The sequence below is a fragment of the Schistocerca gregaria genome, chromosome 5 (assembly GCF_023897955.1).
Source record: "Schistocerca gregaria isolate iqSchGreg1 chromosome 5, iqSchGreg1.2, whole genome shotgun sequence".
Classification (NCBI taxonomy): domain Eukaryota; kingdom Metazoa; phylum Arthropoda; class Insecta; order Orthoptera; family Acrididae; genus Schistocerca; species Schistocerca gregaria.
The window spans coordinates 526,652,080-526,668,041 of NC_064924.1; the positions used below are offsets into that span (position 1 = coordinate 526,652,080).

The window sequence follows — 15,962 nt, forward strand, 5'->3', positions numbered from 1 at the left end:
TATTACTGTACATTAATTATTTTTTGGCTAGGCGTTTTCTTTCTGTCAGTGTATTATTACCATATACAATATTTATTTAGGATGTGCCAGTTACAACTGAAGACGTGAGATGTAAACAATGGCCGACCGCGGTGGTCTAGGAGTTCTAGGCGCTCAGTCCGGAACAGCGCGATTGCTACGGTCGCATGTTCGAATCCTGCCTCGGTCATTGATGTGTGTGGTCTCCTTAGGTTAGTTAGGTTTAAGTAGTTCTAAGTTCTAGGGGACTGATGACCACAGATGTTAAGTCCCATAGTGCTCAGAGCCATTTGTAAACAACGATAAGCGACAGTTGTCGATATACAGAATTATTGCGTGTAAAACATGGTACGCGATGTTCTTTATTCATATTAGTTGAGAGTTTCACGGTAAACGGTGAAATGGAAGGTGTACCTCACTAACGAAATCTTTGTCCGAATGTGTACGTGAAAATAGTGGTAAATGCCAGAAACAAGGCTGTCAAGAGTGGTAACGCTGCTATGCCCGTGCCACTAAAATGCTTTACAGGGATAATTTGTACATATCTGATGATGATGCGGATAAGTACGACTTAGATAAATATCCTCATTATTTTCCTGAACGTAAATGCGCTTCAGAAGTTGTTGGTAGTCAAGTAAATGTAAATAATTGTTTAAGCAAGTAACAAGGTATTGTTCCTTACCGTATATTACGTGAAGTTACGTTACAGAGTGATGTCGGAAATGTTGACGACTGTTCAATGCGAAGAACTGTGGAATTCTTATTAAACCTTTCGAAAACCTCCTGAACTACACAGAAGTAAATAAACTCGTAAAAAAATGGCGAAGCTACTTGGGCTGAAGTTTTGAATTTGCTTATTCGAGACATGATGCCACGGGCGGCAGGTCCGCAGCTGTTCAATATTGAGGAAATTGTATTATTTTTTATTTCGTCCGTCTCAGATGCACTGATATAAAATTCAGCTGTAGTGGTTACCGGTTTCGGCCATTTTCAAATCCCCACATCTTGCTATTAACCGTAATTATTGCTACAATTGGTACCAAAAGGCACAGCAAAGTGTACAGTGGGCAACAAGTACACTCACTGATCTTAGCCCATATGTCTGTTACAGAGGAGTGACACGACGAAACTGAAAAATGTTTGTCAGTTTGGTCGTGTCAGTTAGTTGCAGCAGAAACATAGGCAAAGATCAGTGAGAGCACTTGTTGCCCACTGTACACTTTGCTGTGCCTTTTGGTGCCATATTGTAGCAATAATTACGGTTAATAGCAAGATGTGGGTATTTGAAAATGGTCGAAACTGGTAACCACTACAGCTGAATTTTATATCAGTGCACCTGAGACGAACGAAATAAAAAAAATTATACCAGTTTCCCTGAATTTTGAAAATTGGCCGATCTATAAATCACTGAATATATACGAATAATCTTCAACGAAGTGTGCAGAACAGAAAAGGTCACAGGGGAATTGAAAGTGACTGTAATACACTCTGTGCACAAGACGAGTAATTGGTAACAAGTGGATGATGACAGTTACAGGTGTGTGGCTCTTTACTATTATGTCTTCCTTCGCACGCTGTGTGGTTCTGTAGTGGACAGCAGGAGCGAGGGACAGATGTCGTTCATCAACAGAGAATTCAGATACTAACTTACTCTCCGTCTAATATCAAATATTAAAAACAATAGCTTTGTTGCAGATCAGTTGCTAACAGTAGGTTCGAATATAGAAATACATGCAGCTTCAAAAGATTTGTATCTCTGTCACTCTTCAACACAATGTCTATTCGGAAGATATCGAGGCCTGGCCACTAGGAAAGCTTGTAGATGTTATTCAACTGGCAAACGCAAAGAAAGGCTCAGTCCAGGAGAGTTCGAACTTAATTACACAAGCTTCGGCGAGGGGATGCCCGCATCCTGTAGACAGCATCGTAATCGTTCGTGATAGAGCGCTCTCGCCGCCGGGCGGTTGTAGGAAACACGGCGTCGTAATTGGCGGCGACCGGATAGCAGCCGATACCGCATTTATCAGCTTCTTATAAAACATTATCAATAACATTACTTAATAGGGTGTAATATAACACTTGACAGTCGACTAGGTGAATTTCAGTGTTGGTTCAGTAATGGAAGATCCTAGTACGAACAGATTTTCAACCTGGAATCAATAAATCGTCACAGATTAATGAACTTCACAGACACAGTTATAACATTTACTAATTTTATAAATAAGCTTTTCACACTGTTGTCAGAGAAACAGTGGTTACAGTCATCCGTGAATTTGGAGTTAAATCTCAACTGGTAAACTTTAGCCGTGAAGCCCTGACACACAGTCTCAAAGTAAAATTTATGGGTGAAGTATCTCAGTCTTTCAAATTACATGCAGGTGTCAGATAAGGCGATGGCTTATCTCCACTTCTTTTCAGTATCATATTGGAAAAAAATTGAGAATTTGGAAAAAAAAGCAAAAAATATGCTGGGAAGAAACATAAAGGCGTTGCAATAAATTGCCTACATTTTTCCTACATTTTCTGAAAGCTTGTCAAATGCAGCCACAACAAGCCACTGTAGTGGAAGAGAAAAGCAAGATGAGAGACTAAAGAATCTCTGCAAATAAAACAAAATGTATGACAAATACAAAAAGTTCTTGAAATTGTGAGAGTAGATGTTAGTCCAATACGAAACTTAAGAAATTCAAATATTTTATGGAAACAATCCAGGCAAACTGTTTGCAAAAAATCTAGTGTAGACGAAAGGATACATAATATGGATAGAGCTTACAATACAACAAATATCTACAACAAAGGCGGCTTATCCGGAAACCTTCGAATAAAAACTAAAGAAAAAACCAGGGAAACAGGAATGCTTGTACGCCAGCGAAGGCAGATACTGATTTGTAAGCTAGAAAAATTATAAGTAATGGATATAAGTAATATAAGGAAAATGTTAGACCCAACAAAAATTTAGAATTTTTTAAATTCAGAAGTAGTAATGTAACGTATTAGAACATAGAAAATATATCGGAAACAAAAAGGAAGAGGAGATTACTATTCTTTGGATATATTTACAGAATGGATGACAATCGGCGAATCAAAATGATTCTGAAATACATTTTGGAAAAAGTCAACAAACATCATCAAGTTAAATTCGCAGACAAACAACATAAGAGGAGACGTAATGGTAAGAAACATGTTTAAGTTCATAATTTTAAAAATGTAATGTTTCCTAAGGAAGAAAGAAAGAAAGAAAAGGGAAACACCATGAAACAGGGACTATTGAAAGAAAAGGAGGAGAAAAAGAGACAAAGCAGTGAAATAGGAATGTGGCCTCTAGAAGGTCCTAATAAAGAAATAAGAAAAATAGAAAGCAGTTTCAAATACGTTTTAATAAAACGTCAAAGACCTCGCGAGATTTTAATGAGGTACAAAAGCTTAACGTGTAATCAGTCCGATGAGAACAATAGTTTTAAAGTAGTTACGGAATGCTCCATGCATCGAATACATGCTATGTAAGAGAGAAAATAGTTATGTAGTCATTTAAACCGCAAAAATTACCTGAACCTCTCAGTTCGTTGTCAGCGGTACCTTCATCAGCGACGACCACACTGAAGAAAACGAATAATATCAGTACTCCAATCTGTACCTGAAAGTAGAAACGAACATCGATAGGCAAAAGGTAAATATATTGTTTTTTGAGCTAATATATCTCTTTGACCTTAATAAGAAATATAGAAAAAGTAATCGAGGGCATAAAAGCAATGATTAAGTCACGCAGATGACCTAAACATATTCGTACTATTCATAACTACACACCGCGTCAAAAATTAAGGAACAAATGTCAAATTCTGGAGCACATGATTCACATAGAATTGCATGAACACTATTTATTGACAGTCAATCGATGGTAGTAAAAAGCTGAATTTATAATATGTCAACTGCACTTTGGAGAAGAAGTAAAAACTTTGAGGTTCGCCGATGACATTGTAATTCTGTCAGAGACAGCAAAGGACGTGGAAGAGCAGTTGAACGGAATGGACAGTCTCTTGAAAGGAGGATATAAGATGAACATCAACAAAAGCAAAACGAGAATAATGGAATGTAGTCAAATTAAATCGGTTGATGCTGAGGGAATTAGATTAGGAAATGAGACACTTAAAGTAGTAAAGGAGTTTTGCTATTTAGGAAGTAAAATGACTGATGATGGTCGAAGTAGAAAGGATATAAAATGTAGACTGGCAATGGCAAGGAAGGCGTTTCTGAAGAAGAGAAATTTGTTAACATCGAGTATAGATTTATGTATCAGTAACTCGTTTCTGAAAGTATTTGTATGGAGTGTAGCCATGTATGGAAATGAAACATGGGCGATAACTAGTTTGGACAAGAAGAGAATAGAAGCTTTCGAAATGTGGTGTTACAGGAGAGTGCTGAAGATAAGGTGGATAGATCACGTAACTAATAAGGAGGTATTGAACAGGATTGGGGAGAAGTTTGTGACACAACTTGACTAGAAGAAGGGATCGGTTCGTAGGACATGTTTTGAGGCAACTAGGGATCACAAATTTAGCATTGGAAGGCAGCGTGGAGGGTAAAAATCGTAGAAGGAGACCGAGAGATGAATACACTAAGCAGATTCAGGAGGATGTAGGTTGCAGTAGGTACTGGGAGATGAAGAAGCTTGCACAGGACAGAGTAGCATGGAGAGCAGCATCAAACCAGTCTCAGGACTGAAGACCACAACAACAACAACTGCACTGACCGCTGACAACGTCTCTTGGTGAGGTTTTATGAGGTGTTTCTCTCACAGATCTTAGGCCAATAAACTACTTAGCCTGTACAACATTTCAAACATAATGGACTACAGCTGAATAGATAAAACACAGCAATTTTTACTTCTGTAACTCAATAAACTAAGCAATTTTCAGGTACGTGATGGCGATATTCTGTGGAGGAGAGTTATATATGGGATATTATTAGATAGAAAGATAACCCCCCCCCATTATGCAAATTCCATTTGCAATACCCTAAAACCTATAAATATAAGGGATCAACTAACAGGGGATATTGAATGTACAAAAAAGACGGCACAAGTGGCGAAAGATTTGATTTGAGTCACGGGACAATGTCCCAGAAGAGCTGAAAAATATGAAGTGGCATTTGGTGGAAGACAGACCCACAATTACCCTGCTAAAGCCTACTTACAATGTTTCAAGAACCAGTACGAAGCGGGGAACTTAGCAATACAGTTCAACCCTCTACTTATCGCTCATATAGGGACCGAGATGACAAGTTCAGAGTTATAATAGCACGCACAGAGCCATTTTAGCAACCTTTCTTCCAGTTCCTCCCATGCGACTGGAACCGGAAGAAGCCCTACTAAGCAGCACAATGGGAAGCACCGAGCACTTCACCGTCACTTTGCAGAGTAGATACAGAAATGATTGGCTTGCAGCCCCTCACGATAGGAATTTTGTAAATAGCCTGTTAACTGATTTGTTGGACGTTGTTATGATACTTCAACGAAACGATCCATAAAACCCGCAACAAGAATACACTTACAAGGGAATGACCCAATCCTATTTCTCGGAACATCCATTGAAATTTTTTATTCAGGAAGAATACACCGAACGGAAGACAATTTTAGCTCCTAAGACGCACAGCAATCATTAAAAAAAAAGTTAAAAATTGCCAAATTCGTAGCTTGCCAAGCGGTTGGAGAATTTCACACGCTTGCCGGAGCTTGCGCAACAAAGCGGTCACGTGTCCTTGGTTGACAGTGCATGGGTAAACAGCTCTTCAGCTTTCGTGGATGTTTTCTCTGAAACAACTGGCCGCAGTTGTTGCTCAATCAAATTTGCAACTCATTTAAAATCGATAATAATTATCATTTGATTTTGCCATAGCGTAAGTGTCAAGAATGGAAAGAAAACTGAATTAATATTCATTGGACGTGCAACTTTATGTTAAGCAGACACAAATCCCTAAGCCTGAACAAATGATAGGAAGAACAGTTCTTCTGAGGATTTTTTTTCTTTTTTTTCAGATATGAGAGTTCCTAGATAACAGAACGCAGCATGTCATTCTCAATGGATAGAAGTCTTCCGAAGTAAGCGTGATTTCAGGTGTGCCGCAGGGGAGTGTCGTAGAACCGTTGCTCGTGACAGGGAGTGCAGCGTTACCGATGGAGATCTATCAGACTGGGCATTCGGAATGGCAATTGAAATGAGCGTTGATGGCTTCAAGTCTTCTTCGACCTAGTTAAGCAGATTCAAGAACTCATGCGGTACGGGTAGGCACAAAACAATGAAGTTTACTTCAGAGGAAAGTGTAGAGGAGATGTCATCAGTTCGTAGCCGACGCGGAGGCGAAGCCTTCTGTTATCCGCAAATCTGCTGTGTTTAACGCCGATCAGTCAAGTTTCTTGAAAAGACTGCGAGCAGACAGCACTTTACCATTTCGACGCGAAAAAATATAGAGTCTGCTGTGTAATCGATTAGTGCCATGACACATTCATATACAACAATGACAGTGACAAATATGAGGCGATCATTATTACTTTACATCGGTACATTTTATGAATAGTTTTCAGTACGCTCGGTATGCAGCTCAGTAAGCAGAGCAACGGCCGCGACCATTTCTGACTCCACCGCAATTCTGTCCGAACAAAACTAGTAATTATCCTAACGTGCCTGAAAGCATTAATATTTCTTTTTTTCAGGTGTGCCTGGTGTAAGGAAAATATTTATTTTCGTTATTCAAATGACACTATGCTTTACTGTGACGACTTTGGGGAAAGTAAAGTTCTATGTACTGACTTGGCAGAAAATCCTAAGAAATTTTGGTCTTATGTCAAAGCGGAAAGTGGATCAAAACAAAATGTCCAGACACTCTGTGACCAAAATGATACTGAAACAGAGGATGACAGACTAAAGGCCGAAATACTAAATGTATTTTTCCAAAGATGTTTCACGTGGAAGACTGCACTGTAGTTCCCTCTGTAGATTGTCGCATAGATGACAAAATAGTAGATATCGAAATAGATGACACAGGGATAGAAAAACAATTAAAATCGCTCAAAAGATGAAAGGTCGCTGGGCTGATGGGATACCAGTTCGATTTTACACAGAGTACGCGAAGGAACTTGCCCCCCTTATTGCAGCGGTGTACCGTAGGTCTCTAGAAGAGCGAAGCGTTCCAAACGATTGGAAAAGAGCACAGGTCATCCCCATTTTCAAGAAGGGACGTCGAACAGATGTGCAGAACTATAGACCTATATCTCTAACGTCGACCAGTTGTAGAATTTTGGAACACGTATTATGTTCGAGTATAATGACTTTTCTGGAGACTAGAAATCTACTTTGTAGGAATCAGCATGGGTTTCGAAAAAGACGATCGTGTGAAACCCAGCTCGCGCTATTCGTCCACGGGACTCAGAGGGCCATAGACACGGGTTCCCAGGTAGATGCCGTGTTTCTTGACTTCCGCAAGGCGTTCGATACAGTTCCCCAGAGTCGTTTAATGAACAAAGTAAGAGCATGTGGACTATCAGACCAAATGTGTGATTGGATTGAATAGTTCCTAGACAACAGAACCCAGCATGTCATTCTCAATGGAGAGAAGTCTTCAGAAGTAAGAGTGATTTCAAGTGTGCCGCAGGGGGTGTCGTAGGACCGTTGCTATTCACAATATACATAAAATGACCTTGTGGATGACATCGGAAGTTCACTGAGGCTTTTTGCGGATGATGCTGTAGTATATCGAGAGGTTGTAAGAATGGAAAATTGTACTGAAATGCAGGAGGATCTGCAAGGAATTGACGCATGGTGCTTGAAATGGCAATTGAATCTCAATGTAGAAAAGTGTAATGTGCTGCGAATACATAGAACTAAAGATCCTTTATCATTTAGGTACAATATAGCAGGTCAGCAACTGGAAGCAGTTAATTCCATAAATTATCTGGGAGTAGGCATTAGGAATGACTTAAAATGGAATGATCACATAAAGTGGTTACAGTACCCTTGTTCGTCCACTGCTTGAATACTGCTCAACAGTGTGGGATCCGTACCAGATAGGGTTGATAGAAGAGACACAGAAGATTCAACGGAGAGCAGCGCGCTTCGTTACAGGATCATTTAGTAATCGCGAAAGCGTTATGGAGATGATGGATAAACTCCAGTGGAAGACTCTGCAGGAGAGACGCTCAGTAGCTCGGTACGGGCATTTGTTGAAGTTTCGAGAACATACCTTCACCGAGGAGTCAAGCAGTATATTGCTCCCTCCTACGTATAACTCGCGAAGAGACCATGAAGATAAAATGAGAGAGATTAGAGCCCACACAGAGTCATACCGACAATCTTTCTTTCCACGAACAATACGAGACTGGAATAGAAGGGAGAACCGATAGAGGTACTCAAAGTGGCTTGCGGATTATGGTGCAGATGTACCACAAACTGTTTCATTGTTAGTGAAATATACGTAATTCAAAACTTACTTAAGAACTGTGCTGCACCAATTGTGAAAAAATGTAGTATGTGTAAGAAATGTTTCATTTCGAAATTAAAGTCACGATTGATGGAAGTCGTCTGTAATGTAACATCAGACACTGCCTTTTTTATTCCCCTCTGTTAGTCCCCTGTTGATACAAACCGCCACTTGTTCAAAAAATTTATGATACGTGACGTTTTTTGCACGGCTTAGGTGCTTTAAATCCACTTTTGTCACTCCGGATATTAGCACGACGCGGCGCTATGCTCTCTTGTCACGGCCGATCGCGCGCTAGTTAGGAAGCGCTACCACAAAAACCGGTTACCTCAACAATTAAAAAACATACCAGCAGTGTTTGTAAGCAATTCTGGGCAGTGCATTTCTTTCGTTGTAATACTCCTGCATAAAAAATTTCGGGGTGGGTGTTTCGACATGTCGGACTGGACCATTGCTTTGGTTGTTGTTGTTGTTGTGGTCTTCAGTCCTGAGACTGGTTTGATGCAGCTCTCCATGCTAATCGATCCTGTGCAAGCTCCTTCATCTCCCAGTACCTACTGCAACCTACATCCTTCGGAATCTGCTTACTGTATTTATCTCTTGGTCTCCCTCTACGATTTTTACCCACCACGCTCCCCTCCAATGCTAAATTTGTGATCCCTTGATACCTCAGGACATGTCCTACCAGCCGATCCCTTCTTCTAGTCAAGTTGTGCCGCAAACTTCTCTTCTCCCCAATCCTATTCAATACCTCCTCATTAGTTACGTGGTCTACCAACCTAATCTTCAACATTCTTCTGTAGCACCACATTTCGAAAGCTTCTATTCTCTTCTTGTACAAACTATTTATTGTCCATGTTTCACTTCTATACATAGCTACACTCCATACAAATACTTTCAGAAAGGACTTCCTGACACTTGAATCTATACTCGATGTCAACAAATTTCTCTTCTTCAGAAACGCTTTCCTTCTCATTGCCAGTCTACATTTTATTTCCTCTCTACTTCGACCATTATCAGTTATTTTGCTCCCCAAATAGCAAAAATCCTTTACTACTTTAGTGTCTCATTTCCTAATCTAATTCCCTCAGCTTCCCCCGACTTAATGCGACTTCATTCCATTATCCTCGTTTTGCTTTTGTTGGTGTTCATCATATATCCTCCTTCAAAGACACTGTCCATTCCATTCAACTGCTCTTCCAAGTCATTTGCTGTCTCTGACAGAATTACAATGTCATCGGAGAACCTCAAAGTTTTTATTCCTTCTCGCTGGGTTTTAATGCCTACTCCGAATTTTTCTTTTGTTTCCTTTACTGCTTGCTCAGTATACAGATTGAATAACATCGTGGAGAGGCTACAACCCTGTCTCACTGCCTTCCCAACCACTGTTTCCCTTTCATGCCCCTCAAGTCTTATAACTGCCGTCTGGTTTCTATACAGATTTTAAATAGCCTTTCGCTCCCGTATTTTACCCCTGCCACCTTTAGAATTTGAAAGGGAATATTCCAGTTAACATTATCAAAAGCTTTCTCTAATTCTACAAATGCTAGAAACGTTGGTTTGCCTTTCCTTAATCTTTCTTCTAAGATAAGTCGTAAGGTCAGTATTGCCTCACGTGTTTCAATATTCCTACGGAATCCAAACTGATCTTCCCCGAGGTCGCGACGCGAAAGGCAGTAGGAATCAAGGAATCGTTTGGCTTCAGAAGCTGACCTGCAGAGTGGAGTGCCAAGAAATGGTTTCTCTGGCACAGGGCGCAGCGCGCACGCTACCTGCATCGTGTGTGCTGTCCGCGGCGCGGCGTCGGGAGTCGGGCGTGTAGTCTAGTGAGCGGTTGTCCCGTGGCGCCCTGGCGGACTGCGATCGCTGTCTGCGGCGCAGCTCCGACCGGCGTCGCCTTTCGCCGCGGCGCGGTGCGGCGTCCGGTTGCGACGCCGTGCGCTGCCTACAAGCGGCGTCTTTTGCGCCGCTGCCCGCTTTCACGCGCCTGCCCTTCCGCCACTTCCTTTCGGTAAACTGCGCTGTGGACAGCCGACGGGCACGCGACGCTCGAGCCCGCTTCTATACCTGCTACGCTCGGGAGCACGCGCCACACGGTGAACTATTTGACTTCCAAAGGAGTTTCCAGACGAGGAAGAGTAGTCGGTAATTGAAATTATAACCAGTACGCGATTACCGAGACTAACGGTGCCATTTGTAAACAGACACGGCTATTATGAAGAATGAAATTTAATGAATTACGAAGGGAAGGGGAATAGGAAACACCCAACTGTAAGCAGGCTGTTTAGGCTTTTATGTTGGTAACGCCACGTAGCGCTCTGTATGAAAATCACTGACTGTGCTGTGTGCAGTCTGTGGCTTGTTTGGCATTGTTGGAATATTTGCTATTGTAGTGTTGGGCAGTTGGATGTGAACAGCGCGTAGCGTTGCGCAGTTGGAGGTGATCCGCCAGCAGTGGTGGATGTGGGGAGAGAGATGGCAGAATTTTGAGAGATGGCAGAATTTTGAGAGCAGACGATCTGGACGTGCGTCCATCAGAAAGAGTAAATTTTTAATACTGTGGGTTGCATTTTTTCATATGACTTGTCAAGCCAATGGCAGCACGGCATCTCTTGCCGCAATTGTCACAAGTGCATCTTGCTGCTGAGGCAGGAGCAGTGGTACCATTGCGAAGCTTTTTCTGCCTTAATCTGTCTAACAAGCCTTCATCATGCTTCGACTTTCCAGATGATATATCATCACGCCACTCTCGTCTCATGCTAGCCCGTGCCTCCCATCTGTTTGTGTCGATTCCAAATCTCGTTTACCGGAGTCCTTGAACCTCAATACAGGACGTCCTACACGGCTTTTGGCTATATCATATGATGACTTTTGAATATTATGAAAGTAAATACATTGTTTGTTCTCTATCAAAATCTTTCATTTGCTAACTATGCCTATCAGTAGTTAGCGCCTTCAGTAGTTAGAATCTTTTATTCAGCTGGCAGTATTGGCGCTCGTTTTTTTGCAGTAGCTTGAGTAACTAAGATTTTTGTGAGGTAAATGATTCATGAAAGGTATAGGTTATTGTCAGTCAGGGCCATTCTTTTGTAGGGGTTACTGAAAGTCAGATTGCTTTGCGGTAAAAAATGTTGTGTGTCAGTTTAGTGTTGATCAGAATAAGTAAAGAGAGAAATGGCTGAGTACGTTCAGTTCTGCTCCGCTGTTTGAAAATCAAATAATGTAAGAGGTTTACCAGCACAGTAATTCACTAATTTTTCTAAGGGGATGTTTCAGGACTTTAGAAGAGCGGCCGGAACTAATACAAATAGATCATTTGCTTCATATGACGTACCACAGCCTCGAATTTGTTAAAGGACAATGACATGGTTTCACTCGGCTGTTGCTTAATTAACGAGTATTTCCTTCGTTATGTTTCGTACGATTGGCCTATTCCAACCTTACAGGCCATTTTCAAGAGCTGTCTACTAATGAATAGATTACAAATGCAGAGAATTTGTGTTTGGCTTGCTTACATGCAAAGTATTTTAAGTAGGACAGCTTACGGTTACTGAACTACCGTCTCCGCTGTTCGTAATCGGAGGTATTACGACGTGCTGTCAGTACATGTAACTAAGAATTTTTAGGCTGTTCTACTTAAAATACACCCTAAAACAAAAAAAAAGGACGGACCACGAAGGAATTACCCGAATTGGACGGAAATCGGTAGCTCTTATGTACCGGGTGATCAAAAAGTCAGTATAAATTTGAAAACTGAGTAAATCGCGAAATAATGTAGATAGAGAGGTACAAATTGACACACATGCTTGGAATGACATGGGGTTTTATTAGAACCAAAAAAATACAAACGTTGAAAAAATGTCCGACAAATGGTGCTTCATGTGATCAGAATAGCAATAATTAGCATAACAAAGTAAGACAAAGCAAAGATGATGTTCTTTACAGGAAATGCTCAATGTGTCCACCATCATTCTCCAACAATAGCAGCAGTCGAGGAATAATGTTGTGAACAGCACTGTAAAGCATGTCCTGATTTATGGTGAAGCATTGGCGTCGGATGTTGTCTTTCAGCATCCCTAGAGATGTCGGTCGATCACGATACACTTGCGACTTCAGGTAACCCCAAAGCCAATAATCGCACGGACTGAGGTCTGGGGACCTGGGAGGCCAAGCATGAAGAAAGTGGTGTCTAAGCACACGATCATTACCAAACGACGCCGCGAGAGATCTTTCACGCGTCTATCAATACTTTTTTTTTGTTCTAATAAAACCCTATGTCATACCAAGCATGTGTGTCAATTTTTACCTCTCTATCAATATTATTCCGTGATTTATACTGACTTTTTGATCAGCCGATACATTGTATGAGGTCCATGAGTAAGGAATTTATTGCTAGCGGCCGGCCGCGGTGGCCGTGCGCTTCTAGGCGCTCAGTCCGGAACCGCGCGACTGCTACGGTCGCAGGTTCGAGTCCTGCCTCGGGCATGGATGTGTGTGATGTCCATAGGTTAGTTAGGTTAAAGTAGTTCTAAGTTCTAGGGGACTGATGATCACACTAGTTGAGTCCCATAGTGCTCAGAGCCATTTGAACCATTTTTATTGCTAGCGCACTCGAGCAGATGTAACTTCGATGGATTGCTCACGCCCTGCCTGCGATATGTAAGCTACAATAGAATCGCAACCAGAGAGCAGTGTCGGCAGCAGTGGTAGCAGTAGCTCGCCGTCGGGCGGTTGTGTCAGGTTGCTGTTAGAGAGCAGTTGTCAAATTGTATAGCTCACAGAGAGCACTTGTGTCTTATATGGAGTTGCGGGGGCCGGTCATGGAGAACGATGGCGGTACCTGAGCGATGTAGTATAAGATAAAACCCAAATTTACTATTTATAGCTGCGCGCATATGTAATTTGTAACAACTGATTTTGTACTATTGTTGTATCAAGTCCCATACTATGCGACTTCTCAAGAAGGGACGTCGAACAGATGTGCAGAACTATAGACCTATATGAAACTTCCTGGCAGATTAAAACTGTGTGCCCGACCGAGACTCGAACTCGGGACCTTTGCCTTTCGCGGGCAAGTGCTCTACCAACTGAGCTACCGAAGCACGACTCACGTCCGGTACCCACAGCTTTACTTCTGCCAGTATCCGTCTCCTACCTTCCAAACTTTACAGAAGCTCTTCTGCGAAACTTGCAGAACTAGCACTCCTGAAAGAAAGGATACTGCGGAGACATGGCTTAGCCACAGCCTGGGGGATGTTTCCAGAATGAGATTTTCACTCTGCAGCGGAGTGTGCGCTGATATGAAACTTCCTGGCAGATTAAAACTGTGTGCCCGACCGAGACTCGAACTCGGGACCTTTGCCTTTCGCGGGCAAGTGCTCTACCAACTGAGCTACCGAAGCACGACTCACGTCCGGTACCCACAGCTTTACTTCTGCCAGTATCCGTCTCCTACCTTCCAAACTTTACAGAAGCTCTTCTGCGAAACTTGCAGAACTAGCACTCCTGAAAGAAAGGATACTGCGGAGACATGGCTTAGCCACAGCCTGGGGGATGTTTCCAGAATGAGATTTTCACTCTGCAGCGGAGTGTGCGCTGATATGAAACTTCCTGGCAGATTAAAACTGTGTGCCCGACCGAGACTCGAACTCGGGACCTTTGCCTTTCGCGGGCAAGTGCTCTACCAACTGAGCTACCGAAGCACGACTCACGTCCGGTACCCACAGCTTTACTTCTGCCAGTATCCGTCTCCTACCTTCCAAACTTTACAGAAGCTCTTCTGCGAAACTTGCAGAACTAGCACTCCTGAAAGAAAGGATACTGCGGAGACATGGCTTAGCCACAGCCTGGGGGATGTTTCCAGAATGAGATTTTCACTCTGCAGCGGAGTGTGCGCTGATATGAAACTTCCTGGCAGAAGAGCTTCTGTAAAGTTTGGAAGGTAGGAGACGGATACTGGCAGAAGTAAAGCTGTGGGTACCGGACGTGAGTCGTGCTTCGGTAGCTCAGTTGGTAGAGCACTTGCCCGCGAAAGGCAAAGGTCCCGAGTTCGAGTCTCGGTCGGGCACACAGTTTTAATCTGCCAGGAAGTTTCATATCAGCGCACACTCCGCTGCAGAGTGAAAATCTCATTCTATAGACCTATATCTCTAACGTCGATCAGTTGTAGAATTTTGGAACACGTATTATGTTCGAGTATAATGACTTTTCTGGAGACTAGAAATCTACTCTGTAGGAATCAGCATGGGTTTCGAAAAAGACGATCGTGTGAAACCCAGCTCGCGCTATTCGTCCACGAGACTCAGAGGGCCTTAGACACGGGTTCACAGGTAGATGCCGTGTTTCTTGACTTCCGCAAGGCGTTCGTTACAGTTCCCCACAGTCGTTTAATGAACAAAGTAAGAGCATATGAATTATCAGACCAATTGTGTGTTTGGATTGAAGAGTTCCTAGATAACAGAACGCAGCACGTCATTCTCAATGGAGAGAAGTCTTCCGAAGTAAGAGTGATTTCAGGTGTGCCGCAGGGGAGTGTCATAGGACCGTTGCTGTTCACAATATACATAAATGACCTGATGGATGACATCGGAAGTTCACTGAGGCTTTTTGCAGATGATGCTGTGGTGTATCGAGAGGTTGCAACAATGGAAAATTGTACTGAAATGCAGGAGGATCTGCAGCAAATTGACGCATGGTGCACGGAATGGCAATTGAATCTCAATGTAGCGAAGTGTAATGTGATGCGAATACATAGAAAGATAGGTCCCTTATCATTTAGCTACAAAATAGCAGGTCAGCAACTGGAAGCAGTTAATTCCATAAATTATCTGGGAGTACGCATTAGGAGTGATTTAAAATGGAATGATCATATAAAGTTGATCGTCGGTAAAGCAGATGCCAGACTGAGATTCATTGGAAGAATCCTAAGGAAATGCAATCCGACAACAAAGGAAGTAGGTTACAGTACACTTGTTCGCCCAATGCTTGAATACTGCTCAGCAGTGTGGGATCCGCACCAGGTAGGGTTGATAGAAGAGATAGAGAAGATCCAACGGAGAGCAGCGCGCTTCGTTACAGGATCATTTAGTAATTGCGAAAGCGTTACGAAGATGATAGATAAACTCCAGTGGAAGACTCTGCAGGAGAGACGCTCAGTAGCTCGGTACGGGCTTTTGTTAAAGTTTCGAGAACATACCTTCACCGAAGAGTCAAGCAGTATATTGCTCCCTCCTACGTATATCTCGCGAAGAGACCATGAGGATAAAATCAGAGAGATTAGAGCCCACACAGAAGCATACCGACAATCCTTCTTTCCACGTACAATACGAGACTGGAATAGAAGGGAGAACCGATAGAGGTACTCAGGGTACCCTCCGCCACACACCGTCAGGTGGCTTGCGGAGTACGGATGTAGATGTAGATGTAGATGTAGACATGTTAGCCCTGTATTCATCCATATCTGTAATTTTTCCTTT

At 42.4% G+C, this 15,962-nt stretch overlaps 1 protein-coding gene across 2 annotated transcripts in view; it reads right to left on the reverse strand.

Annotated features, from left to right (window-relative positions):
- LOC126272436 (uncharacterized) overlaps positions 1-10,569 on the reverse strand; it is a 28,834-nt gene extending 18,265 nt beyond the window's left edge. Inside the window, exons 1-2 of one of the 2 annotated variants that reach the window (XM_049975307.1) lie at positions 10,260-10,568; positions 3,565-3,652 (exon numbers count right to left, since the gene is read on the reverse strand). In XM_049975307.1, the coding sequence (XP_049831264.1) occupies positions 3,565-3,652; positions 10,260-10,265 (94 nt within the window). In that variant the 5' untranslated portion in view covers positions 10,266-10,568. Of the gene's footprint in view, positions 1-3,564; positions 3,653-10,259 lie in introns of both variants that reach the window. The other variant, XM_049975308.1, reaches the window with a different exon arrangement.
- Between the last annotated feature and the right edge of the window lie 5,393 nt (positions 10,570-15,962).